General features: G+C 41.5%; 1 protein-coding gene across 1 annotated transcript in view; it reads left to right on the top strand.

The window, feature by feature from the left end:
• LOC145414182 (semaphorin-1A-like) overlaps positions 1 to 19,120 on the top strand; it is a 605,630-nt gene that overhangs the window by 89,078 nt on the left and 497,432 nt on the right. Inside the window, exon 2 of the mRNA XM_080283747.1 lies at positions 10,188 to 10,220. Coding sequence (XP_080139873.1) covers positions 10,188 to 10,220 — 33 coding nt within the window. The remainder of the gene's footprint in view (positions 1 to 10,187; positions 10,221 to 19,120) is intronic.

Genomic DNA, 19,120 nt, shown 5'->3' on the forward strand with positions numbered 1-19,120 from the left:
TGTTATAGAAAGTAGAGTTACGTAAAGATATAACTATATTGAGTGAATGGATGGCAAACTCCTCCGGCCACAAATAATAATAATAATACCGGTAATAATAGTGATAATAATAATAATAATAATAATAATAATAACAAGAAGAAGAAGAAGAAAGAGAAGAGGAGGAGGAGGAGGAGGAGAAGGAGGAAGAGAAAATGTTGGAGTAAACCACGGGATTGTCATCATACAATTCAACAGCAGAAGCAGCAACAACAATGCCACTAAAAGCAACTACAACAACAACAACAGCGATCGTAAAAGCCTTCAAGATAAACAAAAAAAACAAAACAAAAACAGTAACAAACGAAGCTGAGACGAAGTGATGCATTAACCACCGATTCCTATTTTATTTGTTAGTGTGTGTGTGTGTGTGTGTGTGTTTTTTTTTGGTGCTAGTGTTTTTATTTTAGCCCCCCCCCCCTCCCTTACGCAAGAGCACACCTGAGCGGCTGTCACTTGTACCCCCTCCCCCCGTTTATTATCTCCCCCAGGTGTCCCTCTCACTCACTCACTATCTCTAATTCAGTCTCGCGTCATCTCACCTGCATTGCCTGTTGCTTTGTATATTTTCGCTTGACATTTCTTTTAAGACAGCTTTGTGTGTGTGTGTGTGTGTGTGTGTGTGTGTGTGTGTGTGTCTGTGTGTGTGTGTGTGTGTGTGTGTGTGTGTGTGTGTGTGTGTGTGTGTGTGTGTGTGTGTGTATCTGTTTGTCTGTCTGCCTGCGTCCTATTACTTCTCTCTCTCTCTCTCTCTCTCTCTCTCTCTAGTTCACTCCTTCAGAACAATCTCGTATTTTCTTGTATATTCTTTCCTTCCCCAGACGATTTTATTTACCTGAGGAAAAGCCCCTTGTACTAGAGAGGCTGAAAAAGGATACATCAAGCCCTCTAGTCCTAAAAAGCCCTCATAACTGAATAAAATCGCTGGGAAATAGCAGAAATTAGTTACAAAAATACGCCAGAGATTCAGAGGATTGGATAACTCATAAGAACTGCTGTAACTTTTTCTCTGTGGTTGGTGTGCTTGAGTTTTTGTTAAAGCTAACACCAGAAGATTTTTATTCAGCTGAGAGAAATCCAAGCAATCAGAGGCTTTTAAAATCATAGATACTTCTTTCTCTGCTATCGGTACACCTGGGAACCTTACCTGCTTTAACACCTGGCTATTTTGTTTCAGTCGAGGGAGGTCCTGGGAGTTAGAAGGTTAGGCGGGGTAAAATCTAGCCTCCCTGAGACAGATAATTAAGGGATAATTATATGACATGGTTTCCTTAGCTAGATAATGATAGAATATTAGGCTGGAGGAACTGATGAGGGATACAGCAACTGGGGTTAAGATTACTGTATATTTAAGAGTTGTAATATTGACTAAAAAATAGTTATTTTTTTGTGTGTTTTGTTCTTGTTGTCACCTACGTTTTTGCTCAGTTCAGGAGAGAATTTTCGAGCTGGGGGGGTTAGGTGTAGATTTTACTTAACCTCATCACTAATAGGGGGTTCTCCCAGGCTTAGTAAAATCGTCTGGAAGCAGCAAGAAGAAATAAAGACACATAATCGGGTTGAAAGGTACGATTATAACACTATCACTATAACCATTTCCAGTGGTATCTCCAAGTCAGTGCTCTCTCTCTCTCTCTCTCTCTCTCTCTCTCTCTCTCTCTCTCTCTCTCTCTCTCTCTCTCTCTCCGTGCACTCATTCTTTCAATTTCATGTGCTGTTTCTCACACTCTTCAGCTTTCTCTCTTATTCCGTAGTCATTCTCTCAATTTCATGTGCTAGCTGTCTCACTCTATAACATGCTCACTTTCTCTTCTCGTAATTCACTTCAGTTATTCCACTTACACTATTTCTTTATTTCTCGCTGCCCGGCACTGCTTGTAAGTTTAGCTTTAACGTTCGATGATAATATCCATTTTTTTATGACTCTCTCTCTCTCTCTCTCTCTCTCTCTCTCTCTCTCTCTCTCTCTCTCTCTCTCTCTCTCTCTCTCTCTCTCTCTCCACTGAAGTTTATATATTTTATTAGGTCTTGCATTATTTCTACCTCTCGCTGCTTCGCACTGTCATGATAATTTCTGTTTTCTCTTACCTTTCTACTCTCTCTCTCTCTCTCTCTCTCTCTCTCTCTCTCTCTCTCGTTTATTTATTTATTTAATTATTCTTGTATATAATGAACACGAACAAGGACAGAGTTAAAATTGGTTTGGTATAGGATGGAACAAAAAAGTTAAATCGAGTTAAAACAAATATCATAAAGGAGAGAAAAATGCCCTTTATTCCCAGTGCAAAATTTAATTAAGAGGGAGTTTGACAGAGGGCTTTGAAAGAAAAAAAATAATGTTGAAAATATAAACATAGATAACATGTAAAAGGTGATGCCAGATTACTTTATTGATTTACTTTATTGATGTATTTATTTTTATGTATCGTTCACGGCAGGTTTAAAGGACTGACTAAAAATAATATTACCTTTTTTTAAATATGATTAGTTAATGCATGCTTGATAATGGCCTATATTTTTGCTGTTCCCGTGGCTTTTCTCCCAGGCTTATATATATATTTTTTTCTCTATAATGTATTGCTGGAAAATTTATGATGGTAAAGGAGGAGACCATTTTCTTTGATAGCCTATTTTAAACCCTTTCAGCCCTAGGACTTTTTGTTTTAATTTGTTCTGGCTACGGAGAGACAAATTTATTCAGCTTGTTTGACGTTCTCGGGCTGAAGGGGCTTGAGGCAATCACTTAAACTTTTGTAACAGTAAATGCACAGTATCTTGTCTTAATTACGGTCGGAATTATAACTTTTGCTGTGGCTGGACTATTTCGTGAGGACTATACGATCTGTGTGGTTTGTATATCTTTGTGACGATCTCTCTCTCTCTCTCTCTCTCTCTCTCTCTCTCTCTCTCTCTCTCTCAGTAGACCAAAGCACAGAAGAAGGGTACCATTTCCCCGGACGTAAACACCGTACTTTAACTTGCCAGGTGTGACTGATACGTCTTTATCTTATCACGTCAATCAAAGTCACAGGTAAGAGTTAACAGAAAGTGGAGGGTCACGAGATGATGCTTTCTTTTATCACCTCTTTTAGTATCGTGTATTCCCTCTCTCATTCATTTATTTTACTCCTTTCTCTCTTTATTATTCTTGTCATTTTTCTCCCCATCTCTTCCCCTCCCTTTTTCATCATTCACTCCTTTTTTTTTTCTGTTCTCTTTACTCTCTCTCTCTCTCTCTCTCTCTCTCCCTCCTTTCTTCTCTCAACTTTTCCTTCCCTCCCTCCCTTTCTCTCTGTCATTTCGTTCCCCTCACTACACATCCACCACCCAAACGTCCCTTCCTCCCCTGATCCTACCATCCATCCATCCATCCATCCATCCATCAATCATCCATCCACCCACAATCCATCCACCATCCAGCCGTACATTCATCCAGCCACCCATCCATCCATCCACCCATCCATCCATCCATCCATCCATCCATCCATCCATCCGCCCAACTACCCATCCATCCATCTGTCCATCCAACATCCACCTACCAATCCTCCCACCAATCCGTCCGCCCACATGTTCATCCAACACTCACCCACCCATCCGTTCACCTATCCATCCAACATCCACCCACCCCTCCGCCCACCTATCTATCCAACATCCACCCACCCAGCAACCCCTTTCTCTTCTTCCTTTGCTCCTTCCCTCCCTCACTTTCTCCCTTCCTCCTCCCCCTCTTCTCTTCTTCCCTCGCCCCCTCCTTTCCTCCCTCACTTCCTCCTTTCCTTCCTTCCTCCTCCCGTCTTTCCCTGCCACCCTCCCTCCCTCCCTTCCTGCTTTTCTGTCCTTGTCTTTAGCGGATAGACAGTTTTGTTTGTTATAACCTTCCCTGTACCTAACAGCCAAGACCAACAAGTCTGTTGCTGTTTGCATTTCTTTGTCCTTTGTACTTCCATCCTTCATTCTCCCTTCCAGACTTCCTCCCTCCCTCACTTTCTGCCTCCCACCCTTCCCCTCTTCTCTCCCCTTACACCGTTGCTCCCACCCACCCTTCCCCCTCTTCTATCCTTCCCTCTATCCCTCCCTAACTTCCTCACTTTCTTCTTCCCACCCTTCCTCTCTCCCCTCCTTCCCTCGCACCCTCCCTCCATCACTTTCTCCCTCCAACCCTTCCCCTCTTCCCTCCTTCCCTCCCACCCTCCCGTCTCACTTTCTCCCTACAACCCTTCCTCTCCTCCCTCCCTCCCTTCCTCACTTTCTCCCTCCAACCCTTCCCCTCTTTCCTCCTTCCCTCACACCCTCCCTCCCTCACTTTCTCCCTCCCTCCCTTCCTCCCCTCCCTCCCTCCCTCCCTCGCCCTAATTTCCATATACATAACCCATGAGGTAAGAGTTAATCAATTATCTCGCACAGTACAGGTAGAGAGAGAGAGAGAGAGAGAGAGAGAGAGAGAGAGAGAGAGAGACGATTTTATTCAGCCTAGGAAACCCCCGTATTCTTTAACACCTTTTCCTCAGCGATTCATTTTCCATACCACACTTTGCTGTTCTCCTGTATGCCTCCTTTTAACATGAAACACAGAATGCAAGAGTAACGCACGAGGGAGCTATATGCAAAAATAAATCGGTAAGGAACAGGTGCTAGGGAGCTTCCAAAACCGAGGAGAATATGACCGTATATCTAACCCCTCCAGTTCGAAAAAAAAAAAAAAAAATCGTATGGAGGTCAAGATTATGAAAGGAAAGTCAGATCCTCGGCCTGAAGGGGTTGATGGTGACTGTGTGTGTGTTTCCGCCGCATCTGTATGTTTATCTATCAGTTGTATCTATCTAGTTAGGTGTCTGTCGATCTATCTTTGTCTGTCTGTCTATCTGTGTGTGTGTGTGTGTGTGTGTGTGTGTGTGTGTGTGTGTCTCTCTCTCTCTCTCTCTCTCTCTCAAACACACACACACACAAACAAACAAACACACAAAAACCACATTCATTCATTCATTCCAGCAAAACAAACAAACAAACACGAATAACAACATCCGTCGGAGGTTTAAATGTCTGCTTCCGGTGACCTCATCCTCTCCCGGTGTTTGGATCTCGCTTGTTTTGTGTTTGTTTTACTTTCTATCGTTTGCGCTGTTTGTAATCGCACTTCGTTTGTTTGGTTACTTCTGTGTGTGTGTGTGTGTGTGTGTGTGTGTGTGTGTGTGTGTGAGAGAGAGAGAGAGAGAGAGAGAGAGAGAGAGAGAGAGAGAGAGAGATGAGAAATGTATGTGTAAATGTTTGTATGACTTTTTCCTATCTCAGAAGCACGTGGGAGTGTACACATGTATGTTTAACTCAGCGTGTATATGTGTACCTATGTGCTTATATAAGGTGTGAATGTGTGTGTGTGTGTGTGTGTGTGTGTGTGTGTGTGTGTGTGTGTGTGTGTGTGTGTGTGAATGCATGAGAATTAGGTTATGTAAACTTTCAAATGGGAAGTATAAGAGGCAGAGTTAGATGAAACAGCGGATAGATAGACTGACAGATATATAGATAGATAAACAATAGATAGATAAATAAGTAGAGAGAGAGGGGGAGAGCTATAGATTGATAAATAGATAGATAGATGTCCGGTAGCTAGATAGGTTGCGTATGGCTGCGTACATGCATACAGACATACATATATACATACATACAGACGCAGACAAACAGACATGTAGGTTGATAAAAACATACATATACACTCGTACATATACATAGATGAAGATAGATAAATAGATAAATGGAAAATATAGATAGATAAATAAATAAAAACGATAGATAGGTATATAGAGGGGTAGAAAGTCAGGAGAACAATCCGACATACGAACGGACGCAGAAGGATAGATATAAGGTGACCCAAAAAGTAGATAAACATACTTATATCCCCAGCTTGTACAGATACTTAAACAATTACTTATTTTTTTTTTTACTTATGGTTAAAGACGATCAGAAGAGTGACGTACAAAATAATAGGAAAAACAGTGATGGAAAGCTGTTGGAAGGATAGCAGAAGATTGAGGTAGATGGGAGTGGTAGACCGTGAACGATGGTGTGTGAAACCCGTGGAGTTATATGCTCGCTCGCTCGCTCGCTCTCTCTCTCTCTCTCTCTCTCTCTCTCTCTCTCTCTTGGTGTTTTTATTATTTCATTAAATCTTATGTTTTCCTGTTCCCTTTCTCCGTTTATATTTATTGCTATCTGTCTGTCTCTCTTTTCCGTCCAGTCTCTCTCGCTCACCCACTCACTCACAAACTATCTATCTATTTCCTGTCAATTTATCTATCTATCTCTTACTGTCACTACCATATACCTCATCCTAGTCCATCACACACGCGCACACACACACACACACACACACACACACACACACACAGTAATTAGCATGTATAACCCCGTGAATTATACATTAAAGTTTTGCTAATGGACTCTGGCTGACTTTAATGGAGCCACTACGCATTACACTTAGGAACGTATTAATGTTTTACACCGACACAGCAATTTTCCGATGGGATGTATTGGTGACTGTGGTGATGGTGAGGTGGAGGAAGGTGGTGGTGGTGGTGATGGTGATGATGATGATGGTCGTGGCTGTGGTGGTGGTGGTTGTTGTTGTTGTGGTGGTGGTGGTGGTGATGATGATGATGAGGAGGAGGATGAGGAGGAGGAGGAGGAGGGGGATGGTGGTAGTGGTGGTAAGGATGATGATGATGATGATGATGATGGTGGTGGTGGTGATGGAGATGATGATGATACCGACTGAGCTAACTGTTGTGGTGATAGTGAGAGTAAGAGTGATGATGATGATGATGATGATGGTGATGAAATCGATTGGGTCATTTCACTCCGTCCACTTTAACTTGGCCTAAACTTGCCGCCTATCCAGCTTGAATGGTGGGGCTGCTAGAATATGGCGCTAGTCACGAAGAAGTGCTAAAGAAAGGATGTTGAGCTGCAGTGTGAAGACTATAATAAGGTGCTAGTCACGAATAAGTGCTAAAGAAAGGATATAGAGCGGCAGTATGAAGACTAGAATAAGGGGGTAGTCACGAAGAAGTGCTAAAGAAAGGATATAGAGCGGCAGTATGAAGACTAGAATAAGGGGCTAGTCACGAAGAAGTGGTATGGAAACGATGTAGAGCCGTAATATTGCCTCATTCTACCACTGAGCTACGAGAAATATACTGCAAAAGGACGACATGGAGGAGATTTGTTTGTGGCCACCCTTTACGGGATTGAGGCGTCTGGCAGTAGAAAGATTGATAGACAGAGATTAAGACGGACGAATTCCCGTCTCAAGTGATAGACTAAGAATGTTTGAAGGATGGCTTGTAGAAGAGTGAGGAGAGGGAGACCGAGGAGGAGATGGAAAGATGAAGATGGAAGAGTATTTGTGGAGAGGAGTGGGTGGACTGGTACAAGGGAGTAGATGAGTGGTGTAGGGAGTAGATGAGTGGTATTGGGAGTAGATGAGTGGTGTAGGGAGCAGATGAGTGGTGTAGGGGGTAGATGAGTGGTGTAGGGGTAGACGAGTGGTGTAGGGAGTAGATGAGTGGTGTAGGGGTAGGTGAGTGGTGTAGGGAATAGATGAGCAGGGATGGATCCAGGGGGGGGGATAGGGAGGATGCATCCCTACCCCCCACCGGCCATGCATCATTGAATAAAGAGGCAATTTCAACATTGAAATATCAGTATGTCGCGTCAAGTCTTTGGTTAAATCAGCGAATCAGACCCCCCCACCGAAAATTCCTGGATCCACTCCTGTAGATGAGTGGTGTAGGGAGTAAGATGAATGGTGTAGGGAGTAGATGAGTGGTGTAGAGAGTAGATGAGTGATGTAGGGGGTAGATGAGTGGTGTAGGGAGCAGATGAGTGGTGTAGGGGGTAGATGAGTGGTGTAGGGGGTAGATGAGTGGTGTAGGGGGTAGATGAGTGGTGTAGGGAGTAGATGAGTGGTGTAGGGGGTAGACGAGTGGTGTAGGGAGTAGGTGAGTGGTGTAGGGAGTAAGATGAATGGTGTAGGGAGTAGATGAGTGGTGTAGGGAGAGCTCAGAGGACTTTTTGTGGAGGCCACCGTGGTTGAACTTTGAAATTAAGCGTCTTGCGCCTGATAGATAAACAGGTGATATCTATTTTTTTTTTTTACCTCTCGCAAGAAGGGCGTGTGTGTGTGTGTGTGTGTGTGTGTGTGTGTGTGTGTGTGTGTGTGTGTGTGAAACCCGTAGAGTTCATGCTCTCTCTCTCTCTCTCTCTCTCTCTCTCTCTCTCTCTCTCTCTCTCTCTCTCTCTCTCTCTCTCTCTCTCTCTCGCGTTTCTCAAGCCTAACTCTGGTATTTCTCTCTCGGCTATAAATCGACAATGCTGGATGTGCTAACCTTTACAGTCTTACGTAAAAGATTTGACGTTTTACCTCTCCAGCACGAGTGTGTGTGTGTGTGTGTATAATGAATACTGACGCTTCTTTCATTCTCTCTCTCTCTCTCTCTCTCTCTCTCTCTCTCTCTCTCTTCACCACGAGGGCGCATTCCTAAGATAAATGTAATAATGATGATAATACAAACATAAAAAAGTATCATTACAGTGGAGGAATGAATAATATCTGTGTAATGAAAGAGTTATTCATGGTGGTGCTGATAGTGGTATATGGTAGATAAAGATGGTGGTGGTTGTGGTGGAGGTGATGGTGGTGGTGGTGGTGGCGGTGGCGAAGGTGGTAGTAGCAGTGTGATGATTACAGTGTTGATGCTGCTGCTGACGATGATGATGATAGCAAAATAGGTGATGGTTATGTGACGGTGGCGATAAGAATATTTCAAACACTATACTGTAATTTTATCGATCTAAAATTGGCATCTGTCCATCTTTTGTAACAGTAGATTAACATTAGATAAGTCACGAAGAAGTGCTGTGGAAACGATAAAGCCGTGATATTGTCTTTTCTGCCACGGAATTGCGTGAAATAAGCTGAAAAAAAAAAAAACGAAAATCTGGGCCAAGTTAAGATGAAAAGAGTATAGTTATGTGATCGTAAGAGAGAATGTGGCATACTATGCTGTTTTATCTCGTCCATAGTTGTTTAGTGGGTAGTTCGTTCAGTTTTCAGAGTCGTTAGCCATTTTCCGAAACTTCCTGTCGCAGTCAAATTCAAAATAGAGGTGTTCTAGTTGCCTCTTAGACATAATTCCGTTATTATTATTATTATTATTATTATTGTTGTTGTTATTATATTATTATTATTATTTATGACAACTGCTGCTGCTGCTGCTGCTGCTACTACTGCTGCTGCTACTACTGCTGCTGCTGCTACTGCTACTACTACTACTACTACTACTAGTATTACTATTGTTATTATTATTTATTAATTTTATTATCTCGACAATTTTATTCAGCTTAGACATCTTGTAGCGAACTAGTGAGTAAAAGCAGCATCAAACCCCGTTATTTCGAACTCTCTCCTAAAGTAAATAAAATCGTCTGGGGGAAGCGAGGCAATAGAGAACACATCCTCGAACTGAAGAACCACAGATACACCATGTTGTCTTAGCTGGAAGGGAAGACGCGTGTATTGCACCACTTCACCCAGAGTACATCCTTTTTATTTTACTCTCACCATCTCCAGACGATTTTCTGACGGGGGTTGGGGTTAGATGTACCCACTGTTAACTCATTCGATTTTCTGTTCATAGCATCAAGAAAAACAAAACCACGTCATCGGACTGAATGAAATTAGTATGCAAACGTGTAACGCGAAACAGCCATCTTCTGTGTCCAGTAATTTTTTTGTATATCTCGAAACAGCATCTTTTTATGTCAGGGTATTTTTTTTCTTCCTTCCTCAGTTCAGGCGACGCGGGATGTGACGTCACGGAGTTTGGGCCAATCACGAGGGAGGAGTAACAATGACGTCACGAGGCAGCCGCAGAGGTAGCGTGCGGGACTTTACTTCATGCAAGGTTCGTGGAGCTCAGTTTACCCGAGTCTGTTGTGAGGGGAGTGTGTCGCTGTGTTTCTCTAAAGTTTTGGCGCGATCGGCTGTTTACACCGATCTCAGAGTTACTAAAAAGTGCTGATTGAAGTGTTGGATGCAAAACGTGATTCATGGTGTCTTAAAACAGTGACGTTGAAGGGATTTTTAAACACAGCCGGGGAATATTTCTGAAGTGTTAGCAAGAAAGGTAAGTGTTCGGCCCGCAAAAGTTTTCAGTGACTTCGCAGCCGCCTCTAACCCGGCTCTCAGGGTGGAAGTTTTGTGAGGGTAACTTGGGTGTTGCATGCATGGCGTTATTATTTTAGTGATGCAGTGTCCAAGTGCATGCCAGCTTTTGTGTCATGCTCGCCGCGTTGTAACTAATGATTTTTGCTTCGCCAGTTCGGAGTTTGATACCCCAATCTTCGCACCAAAATGTCCCATAAATTGTTTGGTGTTGGCAAAGTTATTATCATAGTCCTCATAATGCATGGGATCATGGTCATTTTATACCGTCATTATTTTTCGATTCTCGTGATGGTTATCTGAGTTTGATGCCCAAAAATTCAAACCTAAACCATAAATTGTCGTTCAGTGTGCTTAGTCGTAGTCGTTTTTTCTGGTTATTTCCCAATTATCGTATTACTTTTGTACCTTTATTTCACCAGTTCGGAGCCTGATACGTTAACCTTCGTACTTTACCCATAAATTGTCGTTCAGTATTTATATAGTTTGAGTCAGTGTAGGCTTTGGTTATTCCCCGATTCCCATGATATTTTTATAGGCTTCAACCAGTTCATAGCAGGATATCCAAATTATCGGACCTTACCCAATGAATACAGGGTTCTCACACTGCAGTTAAATCCATGTCATCGTACACTGTGGTTATTCTGGTAGCTACTCGTGTTGTTTATAATGTTCAGACTCGTGCTTCATTTTTGTCTGAGGGAACTTGATATATGGCCCTTTGCACCATGAAAAACATACCTATTTAGTTTCATACTTCGGTTGATGGGAAAACTTAATGATTATGCTTGACTCGGTAATGTTATTCAGCACACACAAACTCCCAGTGCAGTTAAGGCGTAATTAGCATGCAAAGCGTCCCCTTTACTGCCTATTGTACGAAGTTACTCCTGTTTTATTCTGTTTCTCCTGACGATTTTATGAATAAGGGAGAAGCAGACCCGTGTTGCATTCTGATTAAGTTCTCACGATGTGGTTCTGCAGAAAGAAACCCAATGGATTCAGGATAACTGTCATGCATATATCTCCTCCGTAGCCTTCATGTTTAACTGGACGAGTTTATTCATCAGAGACGTGATAAGCTCCCATGTAATGATGCAAGACGTTTCCATGATCCGTTTGTATTATGTTTAACCCGACGTACATTATTTAACCTAGAAAAACGAACCCTCCACTAACTGAGGCTTAGTTAACATGCAAACCTTCCACATCATAGCCTTCTATACTCGCATACCCCTATTTTTCCCGTCTTTATTGGGAACGCGTTAGGCAAATTTTCGTGGAAGACGGCCGGTGTAAAAGATTGTTCCCAGAATCCATGTAACACCGACTTTCACCATCAAGCAGTAAAAAGGCAGGGGACAGTTTCGTTAGTGGGGATTTTTTGTTTCTAAGATGATGATTGTTGCTTTGTTTTATGTGTGTGTGTGTGTGTGTTTACGCTCCTGTGTATTACATTTAGATAACGTTAGATTGTTTATTCGTTAGTTATGATTAAATGCGATATGTTGGATGTGGTTGCTCTCGAGTTAGCCTAGTTTTTGAAGTAGTTTAGGTTGAATTAAAGTAAGATAGGTTAGGATAGGTTAAAGTGGGATAGGTTAGGGCAGTAGACAGATGTACAGTAGAATTGCAGGGGTAGTAAACTGAGATAGCATAGTTATGGACAGTCCTGATGTAGAGTAAGACTGACATGGAGGAATGAAATGGTGTGCTTTGTATGTGTTAGGATATAAATTTTGGATAGGTAAATCAGGTTACTTTGTCAAGTTAGCATCGGGTATCCATGAATAGATTGGCAGTAGGTCAAGATAGGTGTCAGAAAAGCCTAGTTGTAGATTAATTAAAACTAGTTCAGATCTTGGGTTCCATTTGCAAGTTGTTTGCATTTTGCCTTGCTCGCAAGGTTGGGTTAAGTTCTTCCATAAATATACCTCTTGCATGTTGCCTGTGAATTGCTTATGTTCTTTCTGTGGGTCCTTTGATGTTATTGACGTCATGTGTATATTGGTATTGTACCCGAGTGCTCCCCCCTCCCCCATTCATAATATTGATGTTAGACCATGCCACCGCCTGCCTTGGCATTACATACACCCATCTACACACTTTTAGGAACCGCACGTATACACAAATTTGTACATAGGTAACACGACCATAAACAAACGGTACGTGTAACTCATCTGTGAATTGATTACACGATACACTCGAAGTAAGTATTGATCAATAGCCCTCTTTCAAGACTTGCCTGTCGATGCTTTAATGGCTGTAATAGTCCTACTGTGCAAAGGGTGTACAAGATGAGATTCATACATATTGATAACAAGCAAGCTCTGTTACTGTTCTCATTTTATATGCTGTAGACCCAGATGAAATAAATTAGTACGTTGTATGAATGAATACTGCTGTACTGTACATGTATGGCACCGGTACCGTACATTATACGCAGGCTGCATATAGAAGGGAACATCGGTACTTATTAATATATGGGCTGGCATTAAAACCCAGTTAGCGTACTTATTCATCGATGGAGGGATATATATGCGCATGAATAGTCACATCCATCCATATAAACAGCGTACGAGCATATCTTGAGTCGGTGCTAGACATTGATTTATGATTATTAATATCACACACACACACACACACACACACACACACACACACCATCGATCTAACTGCCCAATTTAGTGGTTGTTTGTATATATACTCTCCTCCACCCACCCTCCCACCCACTCCTCCCCTACCCCACCGATCATCTGATAGCTTGCCTTGTCATTTCGCCTGCTTCGTTTTTACAGGCGGTCATTTTTACCATTTGGCAGCGGATTTCCCGGTAAATATCGGGATTCCTGGTAATTAGCTGATTAAAAGTTGGCTGTTTTTGTCCGTGATTTGAGTCTAATCCTGGCTTGATCTCTGCTGGAACTGTACGTGAAAAAATTTGGCAGTAATGTTATTTTTATGGTGCCTCTCTGTTCGGCTTTATATCACATTATGAGGTCAGTCAGTTTTCATTCTCTCTCTCTCTCATTATATGTCATACTGTGTTCTACATTTGTTTCTTCGTTTATTATATTAGTATGTAATTTGATGTGCTCTCTCTCTCTCTCTCTCTCTCTCTCTCTCTCTCTCTCTCTCTCTCTCTCTCTCTCTCTCTCTCTCTCTCTCATTATGTCACTGTGTTCTACATTTGTTTCTTCGTTTATTATATTAGTATGTAATTTGATGTGCTCTCTCTCTCTCTTTCTCTCTCTCTCTCTCTCTCTCTCAGAATACTACTTAATGCCGTGTATCCAGTTTAATAGTCTGGTCTAGGACAGGTGAATGGATCAATCACTGTTTTATTTTACAGTCGCCTGAAAGGCTAAAATACCCCATATCTCTCTCTCTCTCTCTCTCTCTCTCTCTCTCAGAATGCTGCTTAATGCCGTGTATCCAGTTTAATAGTCTGGTCTAGGACAGGTGAATGGATCAATCACTTTTATTTTACAGTCGCCTGAAAGGCTGAATACCCCCATCCTCTCTCTCTCTCTCTGTTCAACGAGGATTCCTGGAAAGTTAACTAGGCTACCGTATGCTCTTACTGGTGTGAGGTGCGGGACCGTGATTGGCTCTGCAGCCTTTCCCTTTCCTTCTTCCCCTTTATTATGACGAAAGCATTTTTTTTTTTTCTGGGGGGGAGGGGGGATAAGGGGATTAACCAGTTCTTTCTCCATTTCGTGTGTAATATGACCTGATTGCACTCTATATGGAGGACATGGCAAGTTTTGTGCTTGTTTTGTTGATATGAAAGATGCGTTGTTTTGCTCTCGATGGTGCGACGGAAGTTGTAGTTGCAGTGGTTTGGAAGAGCGTGTATGTTTCTTTTTTTTTTTTTTTTTGTTAAGGAAACTTTACCGTATCAGTAATTTGAAGTGTGAGGATAAAGGTTAGCTAATTTTGACAATGCGTGATTAAATATTTGTGTTTACCTGCAGAGGATTAGTATATCTTTTGTTCGGGCATAACGAAAAATAATCTAGTCGGCAGAACTGACTTTGAAAAGGCCACGGTTAGAGTCCCTTGTCAAACACGCCATGCAAAAGTTACTAGGCTAGCTGTTGGGTATTTCAGTTACATGAATCTGCTCTTCCCTTTTTTTTTTTTCTCCCTCAACTTTTTTTGTGTGCTTGCTTTTTTCTGCAACCTTTGGCACACAGAAGAGGTTGTGTTTCGTGCGACACGCAAGGGTTCGTGAGCAGTGAGATATGATCGAGTGGCGGGGGATGTAGCGGGTAGAAATACTGTAGTAGGTTCGTGTGATGATATGATATTAAGTTTTGCACCGATGGTTTTAAGATTGGTTTTTAAAAGTGTGCTATCGTTATTACTGCTATTATTATTATTATTTATTATTATTATTATTATTATTATTACTCTAGATTTGGCTTTAATGTGTTAAATTAAGGAAAGGATGAAAATAGTAGCCAATTGTTTTCAGTGTAGCCTAATCAGTGCTATTATGTTTGTCATCATGAATATTGTTATGGTACGTTTATGAGTTAAGCCTTGGAAAACAGTATTATTTTTGTATTGCTAATCCGTGTTGCAACAAAGTTATTATCACACTTTTTCAAAAAATACTGGCTCGAAATAGTATTAACTTTATAAACAGTGACGCAGCCACATTATTGTAATTTTAACTTCAACAGCAGTGGCGTTAAAAGTTACGTTGCTGGGTGATTACCGTCAACTTTATTTCGGTAACTTTAGTCAGAATTACAGTATTTTGGCTGTGTAATCATGGTAATTGCTCTTATGATAGGATAGGCGTCGTGTTGCTACGGTCTGTGAGTTTAGTGATGGCTCAAGGGTAGCAGTATGTCGTGATCCAAGCATGGCAGATATTGTTAAGGTGTAATGTGAAGAGAATGTAGTTTGTAAGAGCTGATGGACTGGAATGAAGGCTTTCTGTTTAAAGTGAATAGCATTATGCAGTTGCCTTTTTTTTTTTTTTTTTATCCTAGTATCGTATCTTGATTGTGATGAATTATTGGCCCCACATACGCTATTGTAACAATGTAATGTGAGGATTAACGTTTCGCTTAGGAAGATCTAAGTCGGGCCGAAACTGTTGTGTCCTCTGCAATTTCAGGTGTTATTATTATTATCATTATTACTACCACTACTACTACCACCACCACACCACCACCACTACTACTACTACTACTACTAGAACATAAGAACATAAGAAGAGAGGATAACTGCAGTAGGCCGGTTGGCCCATGCTAGGCAGCTCCTAGAAGAGTAACTGATCTACTAGAATGAGATAAGGATAGCAAGGAAGAAGGCTCTCCCCCGCCCTCCAAACCCTCCAGCTGAAGCCGGCAGGAAAAAGTCAGAAAGAACACCACGCCGTATAGAAAAACTGGCGTGGACATTTTACAGGAAAGTGTGAAAGGAGAATAGAGACTATCACAGTGTAACCTGAAAAGGTTTCAGGGTTTGATGACTGCTTAGAGTAAAAGTAGTTCATGAAATATCTAGATTGATATTGGCTAGGTAGTGATTTGCAGTTTTTAAGAATAGGCCATAATGTATCGGTACAGACATACTTATACTTTCTGAAGGGTTGGGCAAGAATTTAAACCGCGCAATTAACTTCGATTTTAAAGAAATGCCTGGTACTTAAACCGTTTTTTTACATGAAGACACAATGGCGACCGAATGCCAAACACTGCCATTCCAAGCATTCCGGCGTTCAGCAAAATACAATTCTTTTTCCCGGGCTAATGTCATGATGCCTTTTTTGCTTTTCTTTTCCACCGAATCGTGTGCGTTAGGCTATCTTTCCTGCTTCTTTCCCAATTTGGCTTCTCGCGGTGTTGAAATTTGCAGCCTTTTTGCCCAGTTATTTCCAAGTCAGACGCCATATTTGTTGGGTCGTTGATAAGGGAATTACGAATTTCTTTATAGTTTGAATGGTCTTGACGGTAGCCTACTTAGAGAGTCCTTAATTGTTGGGGGGGAAGCGTGATATAGTAAGAGTTTTTCTAGGTGTGGCTTCCCGTGCTTTATTTTTTTATTTTTTTTAAGGACTTGCCATAGTTTGTTTACCCTCTCACTGCGATGCATGCTGTTTTCTTTTTCTCATTCTTCCCCTTTTCCTTTCTCGCCTTGTCTTTACTTGTGATCGATATTACTTCCGTTGAAACAATAACACTGGATATGATCTTGATGCCCAGCACAACGAGAGGTCTCAGAACGTAATGGTCTGGCAGTAAGTGGTCAGTAAAAAGGGGTTAAGAAAATCAGTGCACTGGGAGGTTATGGGTAGGTAGATACCCGATATGTGTGTGTGTGTGTGTGTGTGTGTGTGTGTGTGTGTGTGTGTGTGTGGACGTAGTGTTTAATTCACTATATTATAGGTGTAGTATGTGATTGTTGTGGCAGCCATCGGTGGGAGGAGGCTAGGCTGGTGCATAATAAAGGTCAGTGAATCCACAACTAGAGCCCGGAAACCGATAGCTGTGAGTAAAGGGTTATTTTCCTAGTTTGTATTGACGTGTTTGGGTCTCTCTCTCTCTCTCTCTCTCTCTCTCTCTCTCTCAGAATCGGACATTTTTTTTTATATTTTCCTCCAGACGATGTAATTCACCTAAGGATAGAAATTTCGAACGAGTTTATGAATTGCCTCGACCTTTACTGCTAAATTGCTCTCAAGTTAATATGTAAACAACCATATATTATAGTATAATATATATTATATATACTGTATGTTAGGCCATATATATATATTAGATATATAACATTGATTTGCTCTAGCAGTCTAGTTGAAGGGGTGAATGAGGACGCTTTATAGTTTTGTCCGTTTTTTAACCGTTGGACCGCAATTATATGATCGTTAACTGTGCCATAATTATATGCGTTTTTATGTTTTTCGAATTGGTTTGCCTTGTAGCCTATAGTGGTTGTAGTTGCATGAATGATTACACTGACAGAATTAGTATTGACTTTACGTGTTATGCGTTCGTTGACATCTGCTCCTAATTGTCTGGTTTTTGCTACAGTTTAAATATCTTGCTGGGAGGTAGCAGATTCCGTATTTGCAAACCTTCTTCAGCCTTAGTTTTGCACAAGGTGGCATATTTATACTGTTATCATCTTACACAGCTACCGTATACTTCACGACCAAACTAAATATGGAAGTGAATAAATACATGAGCAAAATAGTTTCCTCTGATACTACACTCCAGTGGAAACTTTTTATAACAGCAAATTTTTAAAGATCTTTAATAAGTACGGGACAGCAAGGGGGGTTGAATGGGAGGCGACACCTCGTTCAAATACCCCGAGCAGTTATTCATTCAATTCTCGCCATTTTTCCCGATCCGTAAGCGTCATTATCGTTATTTACTATGGTACTGTGTCTCTATCAGTGCTTTGTGATTCATTCTGTGCTGTTTATTTTTTTCGTAGTCCATACGTACGGATCGGAAGGCGTGGCGTAGGAATTACTACGGTCGTGGTGGTGGACAGCAGGGAACCACTAGCCTCGCACCGGGTCCCGCTGTACACTCACCTGTCAACGCATCTTATTTTAATTGATATTTTTATTCTTCTTATTTATATTAGTTTGGGTATATATTTGCTGTTTGATACGTGCTTTGGATGTGTTTGGGTACGGTTGGTGTGGAAGTAAAGGTGTTTTAGGGTGATTAATGGATTATTTACTTTGAAACGGCAACACTGTCACTCTCTTCGTCTCTCTCTTCCCTCCATCTTCCCTCACTCCCTCCCCATCCCCCTCTTTACCTCCCTGGCAGACAGTATGGCGGGGCATGAAGAACACACCGCTTAGCTGCATAACCTCTTTCCTTTATTATCCTCACCCACATACAGCCCACAATCCGCTTAACCGCATACTTGCTTCTCAGTTGCAGGTTAGGCTGAAACGAGGGGCTGAATAAATAGATTAAGGGACGAAATAGGTGATTGAGATGATTAAGCGGTGTGATGGGCAGCTTGGATTAGTTGGGGTGGTAGGGTAGGGTAGGCTAGTCGCGGGGTTTTAAGGTCAAATGTAACGCGGGATTGGTAGCAGAGTGGAGTGGTCAGGGATTGGTTGGAGGGGCAGTAGTTGTAGTTTGAATTTTTTTAATAGTAGTAGTAGTAATAGTAGCAGTTTCTTTGGTGGTGGTGGTAGTAGTAGTTGCAGTAGTAGTAGTAGGTGGTGGTGGTGAGGAACTGAAAGATGATGGATGATTACATGTTGGGGGATTTAAAGATTGGAGACAAAATGACGAAGAAAGCGATATCCTGGTGTTCAGAGAGTATGACTAACGTAAAGTACTTTGTATCGGTATTTTATATTCGAATTCATTAGATATTGATTAGGCTTCCTCGGTATTGAAGTAGAACAAAAAAAAAAAAGTACAGAAAATTGAAGAGATTGAATTGGTGTAAGGGTAACGTTAATTAAGGAATAACCGTTGAAATTAAATGGCAGAACCGTTGGAATTAAATGGCAAAACAGTTAAAGACAAGAGACGTCATTCGTTGCACTGGACTGCGAGAGAGAGAGAGAGAGAGAGAGAGAGAGGGGTAGTAGTAGTAGTAGTAGTAGAAATAGTAGGCAAGAGGAACGATACTACACTAAAGAAATATAGGCTGCATGGACAGAGAGATTAGAGAAGAAATATTAGCAGTGGAAGATTAGAGAACTCTGAGACCGACAGACAGGCAGATGATAGCAGAGATTAACAAAGGATTGAATTCGTGTCTGTAATTCTTATCAATCCATCTTGTGACGCGGTACCGCAGGATTGGCTACCGTAACTGACACTTTTGTACATGATTTGAATTTAAAGCTGGCGATTGGAT

Source organism: Coenobita brevimanus, chromosome 98, assembly GCF_032717465.1.
Source record: "Coenobita brevimanus isolate Jiangsu-jjx chromosome 98, ASM3271746v2, whole genome shotgun sequence".
NCBI lineage: Eukaryota > Metazoa > Arthropoda > Malacostraca > Decapoda > Coenobitidae > Coenobita > Coenobita brevimanus.